The sequence below is a fragment of the Capricornis sumatraensis genome, chromosome 1 (assembly GCF_032405125.1).
Source record: "Capricornis sumatraensis isolate serow.1 chromosome 1, serow.2, whole genome shotgun sequence".
In the NCBI taxonomy this organism is placed as follows: domain Eukaryota; kingdom Metazoa; phylum Chordata; class Mammalia; order Artiodactyla; family Bovidae; genus Capricornis; species Capricornis sumatraensis.
In genome coordinates, this window is record NC_091069.1 from 59,539 (window position 1) to 80,385 (window position 20,847).

The window sequence follows — 20,847 nt, forward strand, 5'->3', positions numbered from 1 at the left end:
GGGACAGCCTCCTCCACAGGACCCAAGAGGCCACCGAGGCTCCTGCTACTCTGGCCTCTTCACAGCCAAAGTGCGAGGGGCAGAGCTGCCCTTGCACAGGGCAGGGAGAAGTCTGTCTGGAAATCAGGGGGCTCCCGGGGGCCTTTCTAGAAGTCTCTGGGACCAGTCTGAACTGTGCCTGAAGCATCGTGGCAGCCAGAGCCACCACAGGCACAGCGAGCGGGGCCCTGGCGGGACAGCATGAAGGCTGGCTCACTCGGTGCGACCACCAACCGGAGCAGCAGAGGGCTGGCCACAGCAAAGACCCCACGATGACGTGGGTCCCCGTGGCAACCGTAGGCGCCCTGTTCCTTCTCCCATCAACTCCCTCCTCCCTGAGGTCATGACCAGCACCACCTGAAGCCAGAGACAGGACCCGTCGTGGAGTGTGGGCAGAGCCGGGTGGGGCCAGGGCTGCAAGCAGACGACCCCGCCCTGCACGTGGCCCTTAGGCCCGGCAGCACAGGCGGCGGGAGCCTGCTTTACCTGCCTCAGGGCACTCGGGTACCTGGGAATCCACACCCCAGGCAAGCCTTGAGCCGAGGCCTGGTGGGCACAGAACTCTGCAGCTCTGAGCTGTGACCCACTCTGTCTCCAGAGCCTCTAGGGGACGATCCAGCTCACCTGACATGGAGCTGGAACCTCAGCCCCTCTGGTTCCTCTCTCCCCACCCACCTCCTCAAAGCTCTCCCCAACGGTTCTGTCTCGGAACATGTCCTAAAACATAACTTTTACAAGAACCCTCACCTCAGTGTCTGTTCCTAGGGAATTCACTTAAGAAACACTGATATAGATGTTTTTGTCTTTGATTCTATCAGTCTGTTGTGCTTAAAGAACACCGCTTTATGACTCAGATTATTTCAAATTTGTTGAGACATGTTCATGCTCTAGCCCTCAGTCAGTTTTCAGATGTAATCCATGTATTTTAGTAAGAACTAGAATCTTTAGCATGTGCGCGTGCACACACGCAGGTATGTAAAACAAACCTGATATTTTAAAATACTCCAAATCCTTATCGGCTTTAGTTGTATTTTTTGGGAACCAGTTGTCAGGTGCATACGTATTAGACACATACGAAATTACAAGATCCTTATCTTCCCGGTCACTTACACTCCCAGGTGATTCTCAGGCCAACAGCCTGGAAGACCTTCTGGGAACCAATTTCTTACCCAAGATAAAGCATTTGCCTACAGGACACCCAGCCCCCAAACTCGCCTCTGGGGAGGAGCTTCGTGGGGAAGCATCCTCTGAGGAGGAGCTAACCCCCAGGCCTGGAGGCACAGTGGGGAGACCACGCAGGGCCTGCAGGGGCAGGAGAGCTACTCACCGCAATCTCTGTTACTAAAATATCAGTAATACTTCCCAACACAGTGACAAAGTCAAAGACATTCCAGGCGTCTCTGAAGTAGTTCTGGAGAGAAAGAAGGGCAGTTAGTGCTGGGCTGGCGGGGGTGGGGAGGCTCTGCAGACAAGCTGTAGGAGGTGGCCTCTCGTCAAGAAGGTAGCAGAGGATACATGGGCTCCCTCGTGGGCAGGTGGGCGGAGCACAAGGCCACACATCCCCTCCCCTCCAGGAACAGGGTGGGGGCAGAGGTGGGGCAGAACCCGGCAATCGTTTCCCTGGGGCCCCTTCGGGGTCATATGTGCTCTGGGGGCTCAGGGAATCCCAGCTCCAAACAATGAACACCCAAAGGTTCCCTACAGAGGGCAGGCCAGAACCAAGACACCGAAAGGCCGGGAGGGGCTAAGGCGCACACCAGCACTCCAAAGGCGATGATCTTGAGCACACACTCCATGGAGAACATGGACGTGAACACGATGTTCAGACACTTCAGCATCAGCTCGTACTCGTAGGGCGCGTCGTAGAACTGCCAAGGGAAAGGTGCTGTTGGCCGCGGACCCACTGCCCCGACACGGGGCTCCTGAAGGCCTCCTGTCAGAGCACAGTGGGCAGACACACCTGCCACGCTGGGACACCCCTCCCTGTTCCCCCTGCGTCTTCCAGAACCTTCTTACGCTCTCAGCCCACGGACAACCAGGGAGTCAGGGCTGCGTAGGCAACCCAAGCTGACCGGTGCTCAGGGCGGTATCACTGCTGCCCGCGCCCCAGGAGGAGCGGGCCCTCCACGCGGCTGGAGTCGAGCCCCGTGTCCACGGGCGCCCCCAGTCCACCGTGCAGGCCCCACGCACCTTCATCATCAGCACCACCGTGTTGAGGGCTATCATGGCCATGATGAAGTACTCGAAGGGCGGTGAGACCACGAACGTCCACGTCTTGTACTGGAACGACTGCTTGTTCTGGGGCATGTACCGCGTCAGGGGTTTGGCACTAATGGCAAAGTCGATACAAGCCCTCTGCGAGGGAGAAAGGAGAAGTGAGAACTTGGACCCCTTGAGGCCCCTGCGCACGCCCTCCCCCAGCCACACAGAGCCCCAGTGAGAGAAGGCCTTCTCCAGGCAGCGCCCCCAGCCCATGCTGGCCAGCGGTCCCCACACGGAAGGGAGGCCCAAGGGGCCTGACCACACTGCCCACCAGGGAGCTGCCTGGAGACGGAGACGCAGGGAGCCCCACCTCGTTCTTCTCCAAGCTGCACTCAGACATGACTCTGTCCCCCTGCTCCTGGAAGGTGATGATGATCAAGGCCACAAAGATGTTCACAAAGAAGAAGGGGAAGACCACGAAGTAGACCACGTAGAAGATGGACAGCTCCATGCGGAAGCCGGGGCTCGGGCCCTGCTCCTCGTAGGTGGCGTCCACCGAGTGCTTCAGCACCCTGGCCGAGAGCCGACACCAAGCGTCAGGGGAGCCCAGGAGGGCGTGGCCCCAGGAAAGACGGGACCCGCGTCACAGGGGGGCTTCCGTGGCTGAGCCGGGGGCGGAGACAGGCACGGCCGGGCCTGCTCCCCAGGAGAGCCGTGTCTCCCAGCAGCGGGCTGCCCCCGACAAAGGGCTCGTACTCAGGGCTGCTGGGGACCTCCAGGAGGAGGCCTTGGCTGCCGGAGGCCCCATCCCTACGGGGAGAAGCGGGAGAGGCCCCGCAGTCCTGTGCTGCCCAGCTCTCTCCCATCCCGCACCAGGTCACCTACCCACACCCTGCTTCACCGGTGGTCAGGAAGCCCTGGGTTCAGCAGAGTTTCCTGGCAGAGCATCGCTCCTACCTTCTGAGGGGTGGCCCTCTCAGCCCTAAAGGAAGCCCCTGCCATCCAGGGTGGCACTGAACACACGCCTCCCTCAGGCTCCCCTTAACGAGGCCAGTGGCCAGCTCCTCTTCCCTCCGGTGCCCTGCCACCGAGCGAGGATTGTTAGGAGCTCATGATACTGTGCTCTGGGCTTACTCTCCGCCTCCTCCAGGCTGCCCACTCCCAGAGGGAGGGCCTCCTCTCACCAGTGAGCACAGAGCCTAGGACGTATCTGCTTAGTGACAGGTGCAGAGTCTGAGCTCCCCACCCCAGCTGCCCCTCTCTCTCGCCTGAGCAGCCGTGAGGAGCCAGGCAGCACTCACATGGGCCATCCTTCGCCGGTGGACACAGTGAACAGAGTCAGCAGGGCCCAGAGCACGTTGTCATAGTGGAAGTCGTATTTCTTCCACTGCCGCGGCTGAGCTTCCACCTCCTCCTTCTCGTAGTCCAAATACTGGCCCCTAGGGGTGGGGACACAGAGGGAGCCAGAGGTCAAGGACAAAGGGTGTAAACAAAGCCCCGTGCCTGCAGTCAACCGACCTCTGAAAAGGGGCGTCCGTTCAGGGGAGAAAGACTGGTCTCTTCATCAGACGGTGCTGAAACCACTGGGTATCTACGGGCAAGAATACGGATGCGGACCCCCATCTCACCCCACGTGTGCAAACCAACTCAAAATGGACCAAAGGCCTAAATGCAAGCGGTGACTCTATACGGCGCTTAGAAGGAAATACAGGGGCCACAGAAAAACAGACAAACTGGACTTCGTCAAAATGGAAAGCTCTGTTTTTCAAAGGAAATCATCAACACTCAAAATGGGACGAAAGACAGAAAACCGTCTGTCTGATAAGGGGCTTTCTATCAGCACTATACTAACAATTATTACAATCAGTTATAAAATGGATGAACATTTCAATTTTAAAAATGGATAAAAGACCTGAATAGATATTTTTGCGAAGAAGACATCAAATCATCAATAGGCACAGGAAAAGAGGCTCCACATCACGAACCATCAAGGAAATGCAAACCAAAGCACAGTGAGACACCACTTTATCCCCACTGAAATGGCTACAATTACACTCCTTAAAAGGAAAATAACAGCGCTGGCAAGCCCGTGAAGAAATCGGAACTCTCAGACACTGTTGGTAGGAAGCAGTTTGGCAGCTCCTGAAACTGACAAAGAGAATCACCACGCAGCCCAACAACCCCACCCCCAGGCTCATCCTCGAGAGAGACGAGAGCACCTGTGCACAGAAGCAGCTGCACACAGACTCAAAGCAGCAGCGACCAGAGCAGCCCAAGCGTGGGGACGACCCACGTGCCCACCGACAGGCAGATGCACTCAGCGAGGTCTGACGACGGAAGGGACGACAGCCAACGGTCAGGGGAGGGAGCCCACCGGGGCCACAGCAGCAGAGGCCTCGACAGCCGCAGCGGCAGGACTCGGGTGCGGCGGGCCACACAGAGCACCCGGTTCCCTTTGTGTGCCAAGCCCAGGGCAGTGCTCGCCAGGCACCAGCCTTCCCCCCGCCCCTCCCTGAGGGCACTCCTCTTGTCTGCTCAGCTGGGGCGCGAGGCCCCAGTGATGAGGAAGTGGTTTCAGCCCTGGGGCGGCCCCCAACCTTAGGGCCCGGCCTGGATCTTGAGGGTTGACACAGCGTCCAGCAGAGGCCGCACTGAGCTCCCCGAGGTGTGCAGGCAGGAAGGGCCCAGCCACGGCCCTGCGGACCGCGGAGCGGCCCGGCTCACCTGCAGTCCCGCTCCAGCTCCTTGGACTCGTCGGTGCAGTAGAAAAACTTCCCCTTGAAGAGCTGCACCGCGATGACAGCGAAGATGAACATGAAGAGCACGTAGACGATCAGGATGTTGAGGACGTTCTTCAGGGAGTTCACCACACAGTCAAACACAGCCTGGGGGGGGCAGGGCTGTGAGGGGCGGGGCCAGCCCGGGGCCCAGCAGGGTCTGGACCGGGGGCCAGGAGGGCCCTGCTGGACCGGGTGGGTGGGCAGGAGGTGCTGGAAGAGACAGCGTGGGCAGGGGCCTGACACCACGGAGAGCCTGGGGCTGAGGCCAGCGTTAGGCCCCTCAGCCAGGCCTCGGGCCAGCATGGAGCGGAGGCACGGGGCTAAGCTGAGGGCAGTGCATTCGGGATGGGGCAGACAACCGGAGACGTGAGGCCAGCTCAGGGCAGGGCTTGGGGCACGTGCGTGGACCAGAGGGGACTCCCAGCTGTTCCCACTGCCCAGGCCACCTGTTCTCCAGTGAGCCGCTCCCTGCCGCCCTGGTCTGGTTGTTGCTGGCTGTGCACAGAGGCCAATCTGCAACCGGCTCTCGAGGCCCTGCGGGGCGCACTCCACACGTGGGCAGCTGCCTTGGCAGCCCTGCCCCTGGTGCCTCAGTCACCCTTGAGCTGCCCCTTCAACATGGGCTCTAAGCAAACCACCCCCCAGAACCTCACATCACTTAGTGTCTCCACGGCCTGCAGGTCAAAGGTTCTCCTAACATTTTACTGTACAGTCTTGGAGGATTAAGTGAATTTAAGCACAAGCTCAGCAACAATTAGACTGCAGCACAATTCTAAAGCCATATTCCCCAACCCCTGCTCTCTGGCATCCCCCTGTGACCCTGACCCCCGCACCACAGCTGCTGAGGAAACACTCAGTCGTGTGGGTGCCCCTGAGTGGAGGAAGAGCCTCACAAGACATGCAGAGAAGGAGCCCCCTCGGACATGGTCACAGAGCTGAGAACCCATCCCATGCACACAACAGAGGGCCTCCCTCGTGGGGGCCTCCCCTCAGCTATGCTCATCCCCACCCAACACGGGAAGCTGCAGGGAGCCAGGCAAGATACACATGTGCAGCCCGCAATGCATTCCTGCATGTACGTGTGTGCACACACATGTACACACACGCAAAGTCCACCTATAAACATGTACACACATAGGTACACATGCACACACAGAGCCCCACCCCCCTCCAGGCCCCACTCCAGACTCTCACTTTGAGCTTGGGCAGCCGCTTGATGGTCTTGAGTGGCCTCAGCACACGCAGGACCCTCAGGGACTTGATGGTGCTGATGTCTTTCCCTTTGGAGCCTCTAGAAGGGAGAAGCCACCCATGTAGACAGGTAGGGTGCACACCTGTGCCCAGAGGACTGGGGACAGGGTAGCCTTGGTCCTGAAGATGCCTCAGGCCAGTGCATCTCCCCCAACAGGCTGCCTGAGGGGACAAGGCCTGGGGCCAGGCACCTGGTATCCAGGGAGAACTGAGCTTCTGGGCAGGAAGAGCTCATCACCCCAGATCCCATCATCATTCAGCACTCCCACCCACCCCACACCAGACTCCTCCAAACACCATGCCAAGGCCCCAGTGGGAGTAAAAGTAGGTGGGCTCCAGAACGGCAGCCCCAGCCCAGGCAGCATGTGCAAGTCTATGAGCAGTGCAGACCCATGCCCATCACCATGGAGTCTTCTGGAAGGGCTGGCCTCACACCACCAGGACTGCGCCTGATGTCAGGAAGAGCCCAGCTGACTGCCATGCAAAGGCAACAGCAGCAGGACCTATCAAGGCTGCGGCAAACGTGGGCGGGGCCCCCCTCCACTGCCTGCCGTCTGCCCTGGCAACACGGCAGCGTCTGCTCCTGCAACACGGCAGCGTCTGCTCCTGCAACACGGCAGCGTCTGCCCTGGCAACACGGCAGCGTCTGCTCCGGCAACACGGCAGCGTCTGCTCCTGCAACACGGCAGCATCTGCTGCTGCCTCAAGAGCACTGAAGCAGGCTAGCAGGTGGCTGCCTGGTTCTTCCTGGCTCCACAGCAAACCCCACTGACCTTTCACCCACCACAGGGCATTTAACATGACTCCAGTTACACAGAGACACTGGTGGGGAGACTTCCACAAAACTGCAAAAGTGGTATGTAGGGTGACTATGATTGTTAGGATTATGTGTCTAAAATATTGCTGGTTCATTAATGTTCTTCCAGATGTTAAGAAATCTTGTCCCCTAAGCTATCAACAATTTGGTAAGATATACCTTTGTGAACAGAGATAAAACATTTACTTTTTCTCCCTGATTCCTTCAGAATTCAGAGAATTTCAGTGAGTATTCTTACTTCCATGACAATATATTTATCTGCATAAGTTCAATAATAACCTATTCTCCTTCTACAGGACACAATTGGAAACACTGGCCATATGACCAAGGCTTTGACTGACAAGGGGCTGCAGGTAAAATCTGATAGCCATGTCCTTGGCTTGGTTTCCTGGCTTTGAAAGCTTTTGAGAGTTCAGTCTGAAACTCCTTATGAAAATTAGCAGCAACAAAGCAGTCTTAAAAAGAACTTAAATGATCAGTCACTCTTCTTGCAGCACTTATATAAATAATCAGGCCAAGTTTAATACAAACAAATTACTTTTACTGTGATTATCTTTGTTTTTTTTTTTTTTAAAAAAAGGGAGTATTGTAGAGAGAAAAAATGTTTGCCCCTCCATAGATATTAGATTCTAGTCCTAATACTTGTTTTTGAGGGTTTGCTATATACCTACAAACTTGTCTGGATCCTGAATTCTTCATTTCCTCAAATATCTGGCTCTGACTTAACAAACTCATGTTTCAAGTTTTCTTCCACCCCTCTAATTAGAAATCAATCAGAACAAAGACTGCCCCAAAATCTCCTTGGAAGAAACTGCATCAGGTCTTCCTCGCTACCCAGATGGCAGTGAACCTCAGGGACTTGAACCCTGAATAAATATTTCAGACCTGAAGAAGCCCCAGCATCCCCCTCTCTAGTCTGATCCCCTACACTGGTTCCTCAATTCCTGGAGCAGAGGTGGGCAGCAGGCCTCAGAGGACCCCTGTGACAGTGTCCAGCAGGCCAGGCCCTGCTGGTTTCAGCAGGCTTGTGCTGGACCAATCCCAGATCCCCAGCGCCAAGGCTGGGGCTGCCTCATTCCTGTTGCTCTGCCAAGGGCTGATTCCAATCTATCCCAACTGGGTAGATCTGATTTATTTCCACTCGCTAGGAAACCCCACAGCAGTACCTGTCTTTGCAAGACATTTAGGGAGACTCCTTATTTCACGAGAGGAGATTCTCTTTCCAAATACATTAAAAAACCTAAGTGACCCCTGCCTCAAATGGGTAAACACAGTAAACCCTGTGAATAAGCCCATCACTTGCTTAGGAGCAAATATGCACAAGATATGACCAGAACCTTCCCTTAACTCTTGAAGACACTGCAGACTCCCCTGCTAAGACATCAGCTTCCCAGGAGACACCCTCAGACTCTGGCCAAGGTTGGTCCTAATAATAGAATAGCCTTCGGCTATCTTTAGCGGAGCAATAAGCTGTCTATGCTTTGGCCAGCACCACCTACGGTACCTGGATTAACACTTCGGGGAAGGTTGGAAATCAGTTACGTCAGATCATGGAGCCAGCTACTTGGCTCAAATCTGTGACTTCTTCATGGGATCTTTCTTTGATTAGGGGACCACGACCTGGGGACCATCACTCCAAAATACACTTCAAACATTAGGAATTATCCTGTTTATAATGCCCCTAATATGTCTGTCATATTCTCTCAAAAATTTTAAATACATGTTTGTAGCTGACAGCCACTACGTGAGTGGTCTCCATTCTGACTGGAATGTCAGAAAAGCGGCAAAGAAAATGGCCAACATGAAGATTATAACCTAAAACTGTGATCTGTGTGAATGTCACAAGGGTTAAGCAAATACATCACGACCTGTGGAGACCACGTCTAAAATCAAAGCTGCAAAAACGACACAATGGGAGCTGAGCATGGTGCCAACACCTATGAATAAACAGTGCTGCCTGCCGTACCAGTAAACCCCGTTAAGCCATCACATTACAGCTGACAGCGAGCCCTTGGGGAATTTGGGATGGAGTCAGGATGCTCCCCATCTAGCAGTGAGCCAGCCCCCCTCAAAGGGACACCCCGAGGAGACTCAGGAGGAGCAGCGCAGGACGCTGGCCCCAGAGAGCTGAGGTGCACATCATCCAGTGAGCCCGGACTCTTCTATTTCCCACATACAGGAAAGCACTAAGTTCCTTAAGAAGCCTGGCTTTCTTCAATCAACAGTAATCTTTTGATGTTCCGACTCCCAGGTCTCTGTTGCAAAAACTCCTACATATCGCGGCTCAGGCTCCCCCCTTGCCTCTTCGGTACAGTCTCTCAGAGTTATCTGAGATGTTCTGTCCCAGGCATAAGTCCTCAATTTTGTCAGCCAAATACAAGGTAACTCTCAGCTTACAGGCTATAAACTTTTTTTCAGATGGCAGCTGCAAACTGGCACTTGTCATCTGCCTCTGCAAGGGTTAAATCATGAGCTGCAGCAGCTGCTGACTTTCAACACCTGCCTGAAAGGAATTCCAGGTAGAGAGCACAAAGGAGGCCCTCGGCGCTCCAGGAAAAACTGGCAGAACAGCTCTTCAGGCAGATGTTTCCAGGAGTCGATTTTATGAGCCCAATTCTTGCACCTCCTTATATCTAGACAAGCACTGAAACCCTCCGTGGCGACGGCTGCTCCTCATCACCAGCAGAACCCTTCTGCAAAACGTATGCGCTTGACTGCACGTGTTCCCCTTCGCCAAAATCACACATTTACTGACCTTTCCCCTACGTCTTTGGAGCAGTTTCTCAGAGCTATCTGAAACGCTGTCTCCCACAACAGAGTCCTCATTTTGCCCCAAATAAAACGTAACTTGCAACTCTCACATTGTCCTTTTTTTTTTTAAGTCAGCACAGTTGACACACCTAAAATTTTTATCACATCTCTCAGTTGGGTTGACAGTTTGATCAGAAGGGGAGAACTGTTTAAAAAAAAAAAAAAAGAGGAGGGTAAGAGAGAGAGAAAGGAGGAGGAGGAAAGTGGAGAAGGGAGCATAACAAGACACAGGGCCGAAGTGGAACCACCTGCCCCAGGAGAGCAGACAGGACTCAACTGCAGTCTCACCTTTCCCTGGAGGAGGAAATGGCACCCCACTCCAGCAGTCTTGCCTGGAAAATCCCATGGACAGAGAAGCCTGGTAGGCTACAGTCCATGGGGTCGCAAAGAGTTGGACACGACTGAGCGACTTCACTTTCACTTTCTTTAACCTTTCCCAGGAATGAAATTTCTGGAATCGCCTGGTGAACACCATTGAGGTAACACTGCCTGAAGCACTCCTTTCTTTCCTCTGGTTAAACCTTGTCTGGCCCCCTGTCTATAAAGGCCTTCCATCTGACACAGCTCCCATCATGCACAGCCTATCTAACTAACTACTAGATGGGATGCTGCCTATTTCACAAATCACTGAATAAACCCAATCAGACCTTCAGAGTCACTTGGCTGGATTTTGTTTTATAACAATGAGGGTCAGAGATGCTGGGCATTTCAGGGAAGTGTGGAAAGGAAAGAGCAAAGAAAGCCCTGTTTCCAGAGGAGACAAGTGGGAAAGTGTCTCAGGACATCCAACATCCTGGCAGCTGGGGTCACACAGCTCCCACCCAGAGTGGGCACTGCCATCCAGACCCAGGTGCCCAGCCTCCAGCACTCAGTCAGGATGCCGGGCTCACCAAGGGGGGGCCATGCCCAGCCCCAGCCCCCAACCCAGCCCCCAGGGGTGAGGTGGGGACATGTGGCTGGGGGACATGGCTCCTGGCAGCATGCAGCCCAGACGGTGGCGGAAGTGAGCAGGGGGAGGCATGGCGATGGAGCGGCCCACGTGGGGCCGCAGCGTGCTGTGATGTGGGGCAGTGTGAGGGGACAGAGGGAAGGCATTACCCCATGAAGCTCCTACCGGGAGTCCAGCAACAGGAGACAAAGAGAAGAGAGTCAGTGAGGCGGTCTCCCCGTGGGCTCAGAGACGACCCAACCCTCAGGGTCGCTGTCCATCGAGGAGCTTACTTACGTCTTCATCTAGGTAAGCAACCACCTCCCCAGAATCTGCCCCCAGCTCCACCCAAGCCCCCACTCACCACCGTGCAGGGTCTGAGGGTGCTAATCTCGGCCCAGCCACAACAGGGCTGAGTGCCGCTCACTAGGAGCTACAGAAAACAGAGGAGCCCCTCACTATGGGAGACACCCAGCTGCGCCCACTTGCACTGGCTGACCAGCTAGTGCGGCCTCCCCAGGGCACCAGGAGTCTTCTGCAGGACGCAGGAGGCAGACACCTTAAGGCAGAGCCTGCCTGTCCAACTTCAGAACCACAGGGTGTGTCAGGGATGGCAAGCCTGAGGCCCTCCCAGCCCCACAGTCGGCCCCGAGCGGGCAGGGCCCTCCTCCCCTCCCCACACTCATCACGGCTCTGGGGGTGCAGTCCAGCAAGGCAGAGCAGACCCAGGTACTTACGAGAAGGCAAACGCCACCAGGGCCCCACTGACCACAATGAAGTCCAGGATGTTCCACAGATCCCGGAAGTAGGCGCCAGGGTGCAGCAGCAGTCCCAAGTCGATCATCTTTAGGGAACAACACACTTTAAGGGACAGAATATTTCGGAAAAGAAAGACAGAGCCAGAGCCCAGAGACCTGCGGCGAGAGGAAGGAGGCCGTCTCACGTTCCGTCCCCCACCCGGGGAGGGGTCACAGTCCCGGGCGCGCCTGTCACAGTGAGGAGCCGCGGCTCAGGTCCCGTCCCGTCAGGGGAGGGGTCACGGCTCAGGTCCCGTCCCGTCAGGGTGCTGACATGGCTCAATTGATGGCCTCTTAAAGCCTCAACAGGCATCTGGATCTCCATGCCCTCGACCCCAGTGACTCCGCGTGGCCAAGACTGGCTGAGATCCTGCCGGGCCTCCAGCTCCTCTGGTGCCTGAGTGAGTCTCCCCCTCACTGGGCTGCAGCCACGCCTGCCTGGAGCTCACTGCCTGCAGACCCTCGGAGGGTCGGCCTCACTGGGCAGGAGGAGGTGCTGAGGAGCTGCCCTTCTGCAGCAGTGACTTCTGGAGGCATCTTACTGTTTCTGGGCCTCAGTGTCCTTGTTTGTAAAATGCAGTAACACCTCCCCCAGGAATTCACAACAGAAGTGGAGTGAGCATGCACAGAAGCCACCCTGAGCCACCACGCGAGACCCCCTCCCTCCTCGAGCTGCACCTGTGGGGACCCGCACAGGCCCTCAGCAACACCGAGAGAAGGACCAGGGCCACACAGGACGGTCGTGCTTCATCTGCAGCCAAGCACCAGCGAGTCCTCTCCGCCCACCTGCTGCAATCTTTGAGCCTTGAGGCCAGAGTCCTGTCCCCGCTCTCCTTCCTCTAGCTGAGGTCCCGGCCTCCCTCTCTGCTGAGACAACCCCGCACGACCCGGGCTCGTGCCACACAAGAGGGTTAGGGTTAGGGTTAGGGTTAGCGGAGACCAGGCCCAGCGCTCACGAGCTCTCCTGAGGCTGATATAACACTGTGGGGAATCCTTAGCAAATGTGACCTTGTGTCTCCACAAAACACAGCCTCTGCAGGTGGGCTCATCACCCACACATGTGTGCATGCCCAGGGCACACTCGCCACATGCCTTCATCTCAGTCACGAGGGGGGATGAGCAAAGCCCTGCAGTCACCAAGGCAACCACACGTCTCACCTTTATCACCATCTCAAAGGTGAAGACGCCTGTGAAGATGTAGTCCATGTACTTCAGCACCTGGAACCAAAGAGAGGCTTTTTTCAAGGGCAGGGCAGGAAGCTTGAGCCGGGCGCAGTTCAGCAACTGCATGTCTTCTTCCGGGAGCCTGCACAGATAACCCATCGGCCTGGGGCCTGTGGGCAAGGGCCATGGGGAAGTGAGGGGAGGCCTGGCCCGCGCCCACGGGAGGGGCCCCTGCAGTGACGGTCTGCACTGCATCCTGGACACACCCCCAGACATTCCGCCCCCCCACTCTGCCGGGCAGTCAGGGCCCTGACAGCACCAGCCCCTCCAAGCCCAACAGCAGCACTCACGTTGTTCCTGGGCGAGTCTGTCTGCACGGGGTCCTCAGCGGCCAGGGCAACGCTACTCAGGGCGATGACCACAAGGATGACCGTCTCGAAGTACTGCATGGTCACAATGTAGTGGCAGAAGCGGCGAAGCCTGGAAGGCAGAGCACGGCCCAGCAGAGGCTTACGGAGGGCCTGCCCGGCCCCCCCCACAGAAAGCGCGGAGTCCTGCCAGGCGCCCCTCTGTTCAGGTGACAGCAGCCAGGTGACTGATCGGGAGAGGTGGGAGGCTGCAGAAGCCCCAGGCAGGGCCAGCCACCATGGCTCGCAGGCCAAGTTGGTCTGGCCCTTTTGCTACACTAAGTTCCACTGGGGGCCAGCCAGGGCTGCCTGTCTATGTGTTGCGGGGCTACCATGCCCTGGACAGGCTTCCAGCTCTGCTGGGGGTGGGGTAGAGGCCGAGCACCAACGGTCCCCGAGCAGCCCTTCTCGAACCCCAGTGCTGGGCGCGGCACCCTCGTCTGAGCTCACAGAGATGCGTGTGCACACCTGCCCTTCAGTCACCTGTCTGCCTCCACTTGCTAGTCAGCACCACTGATGACTACTCCGGTCTGTCCAGGTCCATCCTGGACTGGGACACAGTGGCGCCCAAGACGCCCTGAGCAGCATCGACAGAAGCGGACGGGAGATGCTCAGATGCTGACACTCACTACGACACCGCAGGAAGCAGTGACCGGGAGGCCAGCAAGCGCTCTCGGGGACGCGACGCCGAGCCTGGGCGACAAGCACAGCTCACAGATGCCACTGCCGCCCCTCAAAGACACGCTGTCAGAGCCCCTCCTGCCTCCGCGGGCCCAGCCTCCGCCGCCAGCCCCTGCCACCTCTCCTCCCACCAACACCGTGTTCCCAGGGACACCACGTCTCTGTCCCTTCCTGTCTGCTCTCCGTCCCAACCACCGCTGCCCAGCTCCAGCCCCTCACCCCCAAGCTGCTCTTCTGAGACGCTTTCCTTCCACCCCCACGACGCTCCATCGCAGGCTTTCTTCCGTTCCAGCCCGTTTCTTTCAAAGCAACACTATCAGTCAATCTTGTGGCTGAGTTTCCACCCCTCCTCAGACCCTCAAGTTCCGCTGGCCATGTGCCACCCGCCAGCTTCCCCGGGCTCCGGGGCACAGCCAGGCCTCCAGCCATCAAGCAGAAACCCTAGCTGTCATCCTTCACAACTCTGCCCCCTTCCACCTCTATTTTGCCATCAAATCCTGCAGATTCTGCCTCTAAAATTCCTCTCCAAACACTTCACTCCCAAACCTCTTCACTCTGACCACCCTCATCCAATCGCCACAACCACCTTCCAAACGGTCTCTGTCTCATCTCCATCCTCCCCACCTAAGGGCTCCAGTGCGGTCTGACCGAGACTCGCCCCCACCGCTCACAGCCTCTGCAGCTTCTCTAGGTTCTCACGTCATCCCACTTCTCCAAAGAACACACATCAGCCCTGTGTGCCTCTGTGCTTTTCCACACAACTGCCTTCAGCTGTTCGGAGCCCTAGGTCTTTAACGTTGAGACCATCACAAGCTCTCTCCACGGGCTGAGAACACTGTCTCCTTCCTCTTCACCTCGACTCTCACCCTTCAGCCGAGATCTCTCCCTCCCTCCGAAAGGCTCCCAGACACCAGACCTCCCTGCCCTACCTACCCACGCTGTACTCACGTGATGGACACACCAGTCAGTGCTGGAGGCAGGGGCCATACCTGTCTCTACCTCCATCTCACTCCCAACCCCTAAAGAGCGAGCTCCCCACACTGGCGTGCTGAGCAGAGGAAGGAGGGGAGGCCGGGCGGCAAGAGCTGGTGGACAGACTGCTAGCTGACCAAGGGCAGAGGGGCTGGCTGGATATGGGAAAGGGATGAGGCGGCGGTCCCTCGGGAGCAGCTGCCCCGCCCCCGTGGTGAGAGTTCTGCACGCGACCTGCCTGCACCGCTGCCTGGCGGGCTCCCCTCTCCTTGCTCGGACTCCAATCCCACTTCTCCACTGCAGCGCCCCCGTGCGCACCTCCAGTCCCTGCTCTGGGCTTCCTCCTGGCCCTTCCCAGCACGCAGTGGCTCACGGCCCCACCTCAGTGCCGTCTGCTGCCTGCCTCTCCACCTTCCCGCAGCTTAGAGGACGGGCGCGCACCGGCGCTGTGCATCTCTGTGGCTCCCAGCACCTAGAACACTGTCTGAACACCGGCTGAGCTATGGAAGCAGCTGGAGCGGTGTGTGGACGAGTGGCATGTGAGGGCTGCATGACGCAAACCGACGGGAGGCCACCGGACAGACACACGAGTGGCTGCGACGCACGCTCGTGCGCCCCAGTGGAAGGTGTCGATGCAGCACGGAGCTGGGTGTGTGTGCGCAGAGGTGACTTACGGCTGCAGTGGGGGTTAGAAGCAAGCCCTGGGATGCCCGTCTGGGTTTAAACCCCAGCTCTGCCACTGAGACGGATGGGCTGTATGTCTGGACACCAGCCTTCCCTGTGGCTCTGTGTCCTCATCTGCAAAGCGAGGCAACAGCAGAATGTGCTCTGTGGGAAGCTGTGATGATCTATCAAGATGTTAACACACATCACAGGCTGGGTCACACCTAGCATGCCTGCTGTCATAGGCACATGGGTCACAGGCCGGAGACTAGGAGACAGAGCAGGACATGGGCTGGTGGCAAGACTCACAGGTTGGTGGGGCTCAAGCAGAACATGGAGCTGTACGGGACAATGGGTCGGGGGCCGCTCCTCATCACGTCATCAGCTTCCACCTCCTTCTTTCCTTCTGCTTGGCTTTCCAGGTCCACGTTACCACCTACAAGCACAAAGGCCACCAAGTTAGGGGTGCAACTCATAGACTCACACCATGCAGGTAACCCCTGGGCAATATCCGCCAAGCTCCAGCCCCACAGGCTCGTGGACCCACCAGGGAAGGGCATGAGGCCAAGAACACAGCTTCACACGAGGCCTCGTCTGATCACAGCCAGATTACCACTGAAGCAGGTGATGCCGGGCTGAGCCAGCTTTGAGCGTCCGGCTGTCTGCTGCAAAGACCCAGAGACCCTCCCTCACCTCTCCCTCCACCAGGGTCTCTGGGGAGCAGCACCAAGCCTGGTGGGCGTCCCTGGCTGTGGACACCTTTGCCTCCCTGTGCGTGTGAATGCTCAGTCGTGCCTGACTCTTTGCAACCCCACGGACTGTAAACCCGCCAGGCCCCTCTGTCCATGGGATTTCCTAGGCAAGAATACAGGAGTGGGTTGCCATTTCCTATTCTAGGGGACCTTCCCAATCCAGGGATTAAACTCGAATCTCTCGTGTCTCCTGCATTAGCAGGTGGATCCTTTACCACTGCGCCACCTGGAAAGCCCTCTGCCTTCCTAGGGGCTGTTAATCTAGATGCTCTAACGATATCAAAGGCACCTTCAGCCCCAGAGACCAGGGCCAGTAGGCTCTCCCATCCCAGTTCATGGCTCGCGCCTCAAGAAAAGGTATCCCGGGCTGCCCTGCAGGCGGCTCAGGCAGGGCCAGCAGGCAGCAAAGAGAGGGCCTGTCTGGCTTGCAGCCACTCTCCAGAACCTGCTGGTCGGGCTTGACTGCACAGGACGCTGACCCAGGGAGGACGCAGCACTCCCCTCGTCCGCACCCTCAGCGGCGCCTCACTCCTGGCTCCCCTGTCCCTAAAGGGCATCTTCTGCACTCAGCACCCCTCCCCCACGTGGCAGCCATAAATCAAACTCCCCAGGGTTAAAACGGCTGTGACCACTGTGCTTTTTAAGTAGATTGTGCTCTTCAGGCACAGTATGTTTCTCACAGCAGTGCTTCATTTGTAACTATACTAAGGTATGTTTCAATTTTTCAAGTAATGATTCCTGAGACCCCAGGGGTATCAGGGAGACAGTGCAGTGACCCAGAGCCAATGCCCACCATCCACCTCCCTGTTACTTCTTGGAAGAAGCATATAAGCAGAGATGAAGGTGATTCCCTCCAGTCTTCTCCCCCGACTGCTGGCCACTCTGAAGTCCCACAGAGAACGAATGGGCGAGCCAGAGGAAAGAGCCTTGGGCGGAATGTGCAGCCTGCTCGAGCCGCAGCAGCCACAGCGCTCTGGGGACTGCCAGCTGCCACCACCCAGCGCCATTCACTTCCTGGCCGCAGGCATGATTATATAGCATCATCTTCTAAGAAAGCAACTGGGCAATACTTATGTAAAGCCCTAAAACAATTCTGTTTATTGATTTCATTTGCACAAAATTCTCTCCTAAGGAAATCAAGCACACAAACAGTTGTCTTCACAAAGGTGTTTGTTATCAGTTCTTTTACAATAATAAAAACTATGAAACATAACCACAGATCAACCAAGTGTGCAGCATTTACAGGAAGCATCGTACTATGAATATTAAAAGGCCCATACAAATAGCTTAAATGACAAAAGCTTATGATAAGGTTAAAAAAAAAAAAAGACAGGCTGACACTTGTATGTACCAGACGGGTTCAACTACGAAACTAACATATACAGGGGGAGGAACACCACCCAAATGGCAGGAACTGCTGTGGCCTCTGAGAGGCCTTCCAGTGGCAACTGTAATTCTCTTCACTATACTGTTAACATTAAAATATTTTTTTCTCTGATGAGCATGCATAACTTTTAAATTAAGAAAACACTTATAAATTTAAAATCACAGCTTTTCAGACTCTTCCAGAATAACAAGTAAGCAAACTGAAGGACAAGTAAACTGGGGAAAAGGAACCAATACACACCTAACGAAGATTTTTTCTTTCTGCGCAAAAGAATGGAACAAAGATGCCAGAGCCTGGATGGAAACACTTCTCCTGAAATAAACTTACTATACCAACAACAGAACTCATCAGTAAATCAAAGCAGACCAGGAAAACAAGCAGAGGGTCAAACCAAGAGCTACACCAACTAAGGAGGTTCATTGTTGGAAACAGTTGATTTTAAAAAGAGACCTGACAGTAACAAAAAATTCACTGAAACAGAAGACGATCCAGCCCGACGACCGGATATGGGTCGTGGGAGGGGGCGTGAAGAAAGGAACAGGATGTTCGCTGGGAACAGCCATGAGCTGGCTGGCCCAGGGGACGGCACTCACTGGCGTGCGTTAGTGCCTCCAGGTTTCAGGTTAAGAAACTGAGGCTGAACTGAAGAATCACCCTGTGGGGACAAGACCAACCAAAGCCGGGTAAGGCAGGGAAAGTGAGGCTCCACAACACAGTGCTCTCTCCAGGGGCTGAAGGGAGTCCAGACAGCAGCGCCCTGGGCTTCTGGGAAAGCACAGGTGAGTCGTCTCTGGCAGGAACATCCCCCATCTGCCCACAGAATCCCCGCTGACCAAGGTAGCTGTTGCCAATTTGAAGAGAACATGAGCCTAATGTCCCAAGGCGTCCACCAGGGACTGTAGCCCGCCAGGCTCCTCTGTCCATGGGATTCTCCAGGCAAGAATACTGGAGTGGGTCGCCATTCCCGTCTCCAGGGATCGTCCCAACCCAGGGACTGACCCTGCGTCCCCACATCTCCTGGCCTGAAGGCAGATGCTTCACCCCCTGAGCTACCAGGGAAGCCCATACATCCCTCTCGCGTGCATGCATGCTCAGTTGCTCAGGCGTGTCCAGCTCTTCAGGACCCCGTGGATGGTAGCCCGCCAGGCTCCTCTGTCCATGGGATTCTCCGGGCAAGGATACTGGAGTGGGTTGCCATGCCCTCCGGATCTTCCCGACCCAGGGATTGAACCAACGTCTCCTGCGGCTCCTGCATTGCAGGCAGATTCTTTACCGCTGAGCCACCAGGGAAGCCCCATATTCTTCTTAAGCATACATAAAACATTTACAAAAGTTGACCACACGCTAAACCATAAAGCAGTCATCTCTTGTCTCAAAGATGACCCTACATGAACGTCATCATCTCCAATCACAGTACAATTAGGTTTCAATTTAAGGTAATGGTCAGAAACCAAAAGACAGATTAAGAGTTAAATTTTACAATTGGAAGGTGAAAAGTATACTTTAGTTAAGTCAAAAAATATATATCATAGGCAGTATAAATATGTCTACATAGAAAACAGCAGAAAAATTATTTGGAATAAGAGAGTATTTGGCAACTCTGAGTGGACACAAAATCAATGGACAAAAACTGCTTGCATTTCTATATGGTATGAGCAAAAAATACAATTTTTTAAACAATACTATTTTAAAAAACCAAATAAGTAAAAAAACAAAAAGAAGGAACTTAGGGGCAGTGAAACTACTGTGTATGATACTGAAATGGCACAGTTATATATTTGTCCAACATCATTAGAATATACACGACCAAGAGTGAGGCCCACTGTACACTACGGATTTGGGGAGAAAACGATGTGCTTCTAGGGACTCATCGACCGTACCAAATGTACCACCAGGAGAGGAACACTGACTACGGGGGAGGCTGTGTGTGCAGGGGTAAGGAGTCTACATGAATGTGAACGCGGAGTCGCTCAGTCGTGTCCGACTCTTTGCGACCCCATGGACTATAGCTTACCAGGTTCCTCTGTCCATGGGATTTTCCAGGAAATAGTACTGGAGTGGACTGCCATTTCCTTCTCCAAGGGATCTTCCCAACCCAGGGATCAAACCCAGGTCTCCCACATTGCAGCCAGACGCTTTACTGTCTGAGCCACCAGGGAGTATACAGCAAACCTCTAAACTTTCTACTTAATTTTTACCTTGAAACTAAAACTGCTCAAAAAAAAAATACAAATTTTCCAGGGTAACACAAAAGAGATACAAATATAAAATCTAAGTAGGTAGGTAAAAATCCTATGATCTTACATTTGAATTACAAATGCCAAAAGACTACATGGTATATTCTTCTCTCTTAAAAAGAAAAAAACGGGTCCCCACAAGCCTGAAAGCAGCAAAAACTCAGCAGCGAAGATCACATGGGTAAATAACACCGTTTCTTATTAAAAGAAGCACAGCATCTCAGATCAGCACCTACAGAAGCAGACCATGAAATGAGGGCCCACGTGCAAGTGACTGAGGACAGACTCCCCAAAACAACTAGGTGGGAGTGAGAAAGAGCAGGGCAGAGAAGGTCAAGTGAGGGTGCAGTTTCAGATAAAGTCCTGCCACAGCATCAGCTGCTTCTCCGGGGACCCTGGGGTCTGAACTAAGCTTCAGAGTTGTCAGACCTGAAGCCAGAGGGCTGGGTTTTCATCCTCCCCACACCCCTTCCCTAGCGAGGGCCACTTGGGGTCGTCAACCCTCAAAGAAGTACTCTCTCCAGCCCCCTAGGTGTTGGGACCACCTCTAGTGGTCCAGGGCAGCCCTCCAAAGAGGAGCTGAAGGTGAGGCCACTGGAGGCAGAATTACCCTGAAGGCAGGGAAGGGGGGTCTGGAGAAACAGCAGGTGTCCAGTACACAGCCCTCCTTGGAGAAATAGCCAATTCCACGTTTGGGCAAGAAAGGAACACAATGACCCTGGAATGAGTTGTCACAGATGAAAACAGAAAGCTATCAAAGACTACAATAGGCTGTGAGAAGGCAAAAAAGCCAGCTTTAGAAAAACAAAAACAAAAGTAAAAAAAAATTAATTCATAAATAAAAATTAAAAAGCCAACTTTAAGGGGCATGCCCTGTCCAGAGATGGGACAATCTGAGCATCAGAACTAACAGTGAGTCCAAAGGACCTAAACACATCAAACATGTTAAAATCTAATGA

The 20,847-nt window shown here is 55.0% G+C and overlaps 1 protein-coding gene across 2 annotated transcripts in view; it reads right to left on the minus strand.

Annotated features, from left to right (window-relative positions):
• The window catches only part of CACNA1B (calcium voltage-gated channel subunit alpha1 B), a 207,706-nt gene that overhangs the window by 38,897 nt on the left and 147,962 nt on the right, over positions 1–20,847 (minus strand). For both annotated transcript variants that reach the window (XM_068979402.1, XM_068979411.1), the window contains exons 21-31: positions 15,822–15,948; positions 13,140–13,269; positions 12,784–12,843; positions 11,566–11,672; positions 6,216–6,312; positions 4,966–5,126; positions 3,543–3,680; positions 2,612–2,813; positions 2,230–2,394; positions 1,797–1,907; positions 1,367–1,450 (exon numbers count right to left, since the gene is read on the minus strand). In XM_068979402.1, coding sequence (XP_068835503.1) covers positions 1,367–1,450; positions 1,797–1,907; positions 2,230–2,394; positions 2,612–2,813; positions 3,543–3,680; positions 4,966–5,126; positions 6,216–6,312; positions 11,566–11,672; positions 12,784–12,843; positions 13,140–13,269; positions 15,822–15,948 — 1,382 coding nt within the window. The remainder of the gene's footprint in view (positions 1–1,366; positions 1,451–1,796; positions 1,908–2,229; positions 2,395–2,611; positions 2,814–3,542; positions 3,681–4,965; positions 5,127–6,215; positions 6,313–11,565; positions 11,673–12,783; positions 12,844–13,139; positions 13,270–15,821; positions 15,949–20,847) is intronic.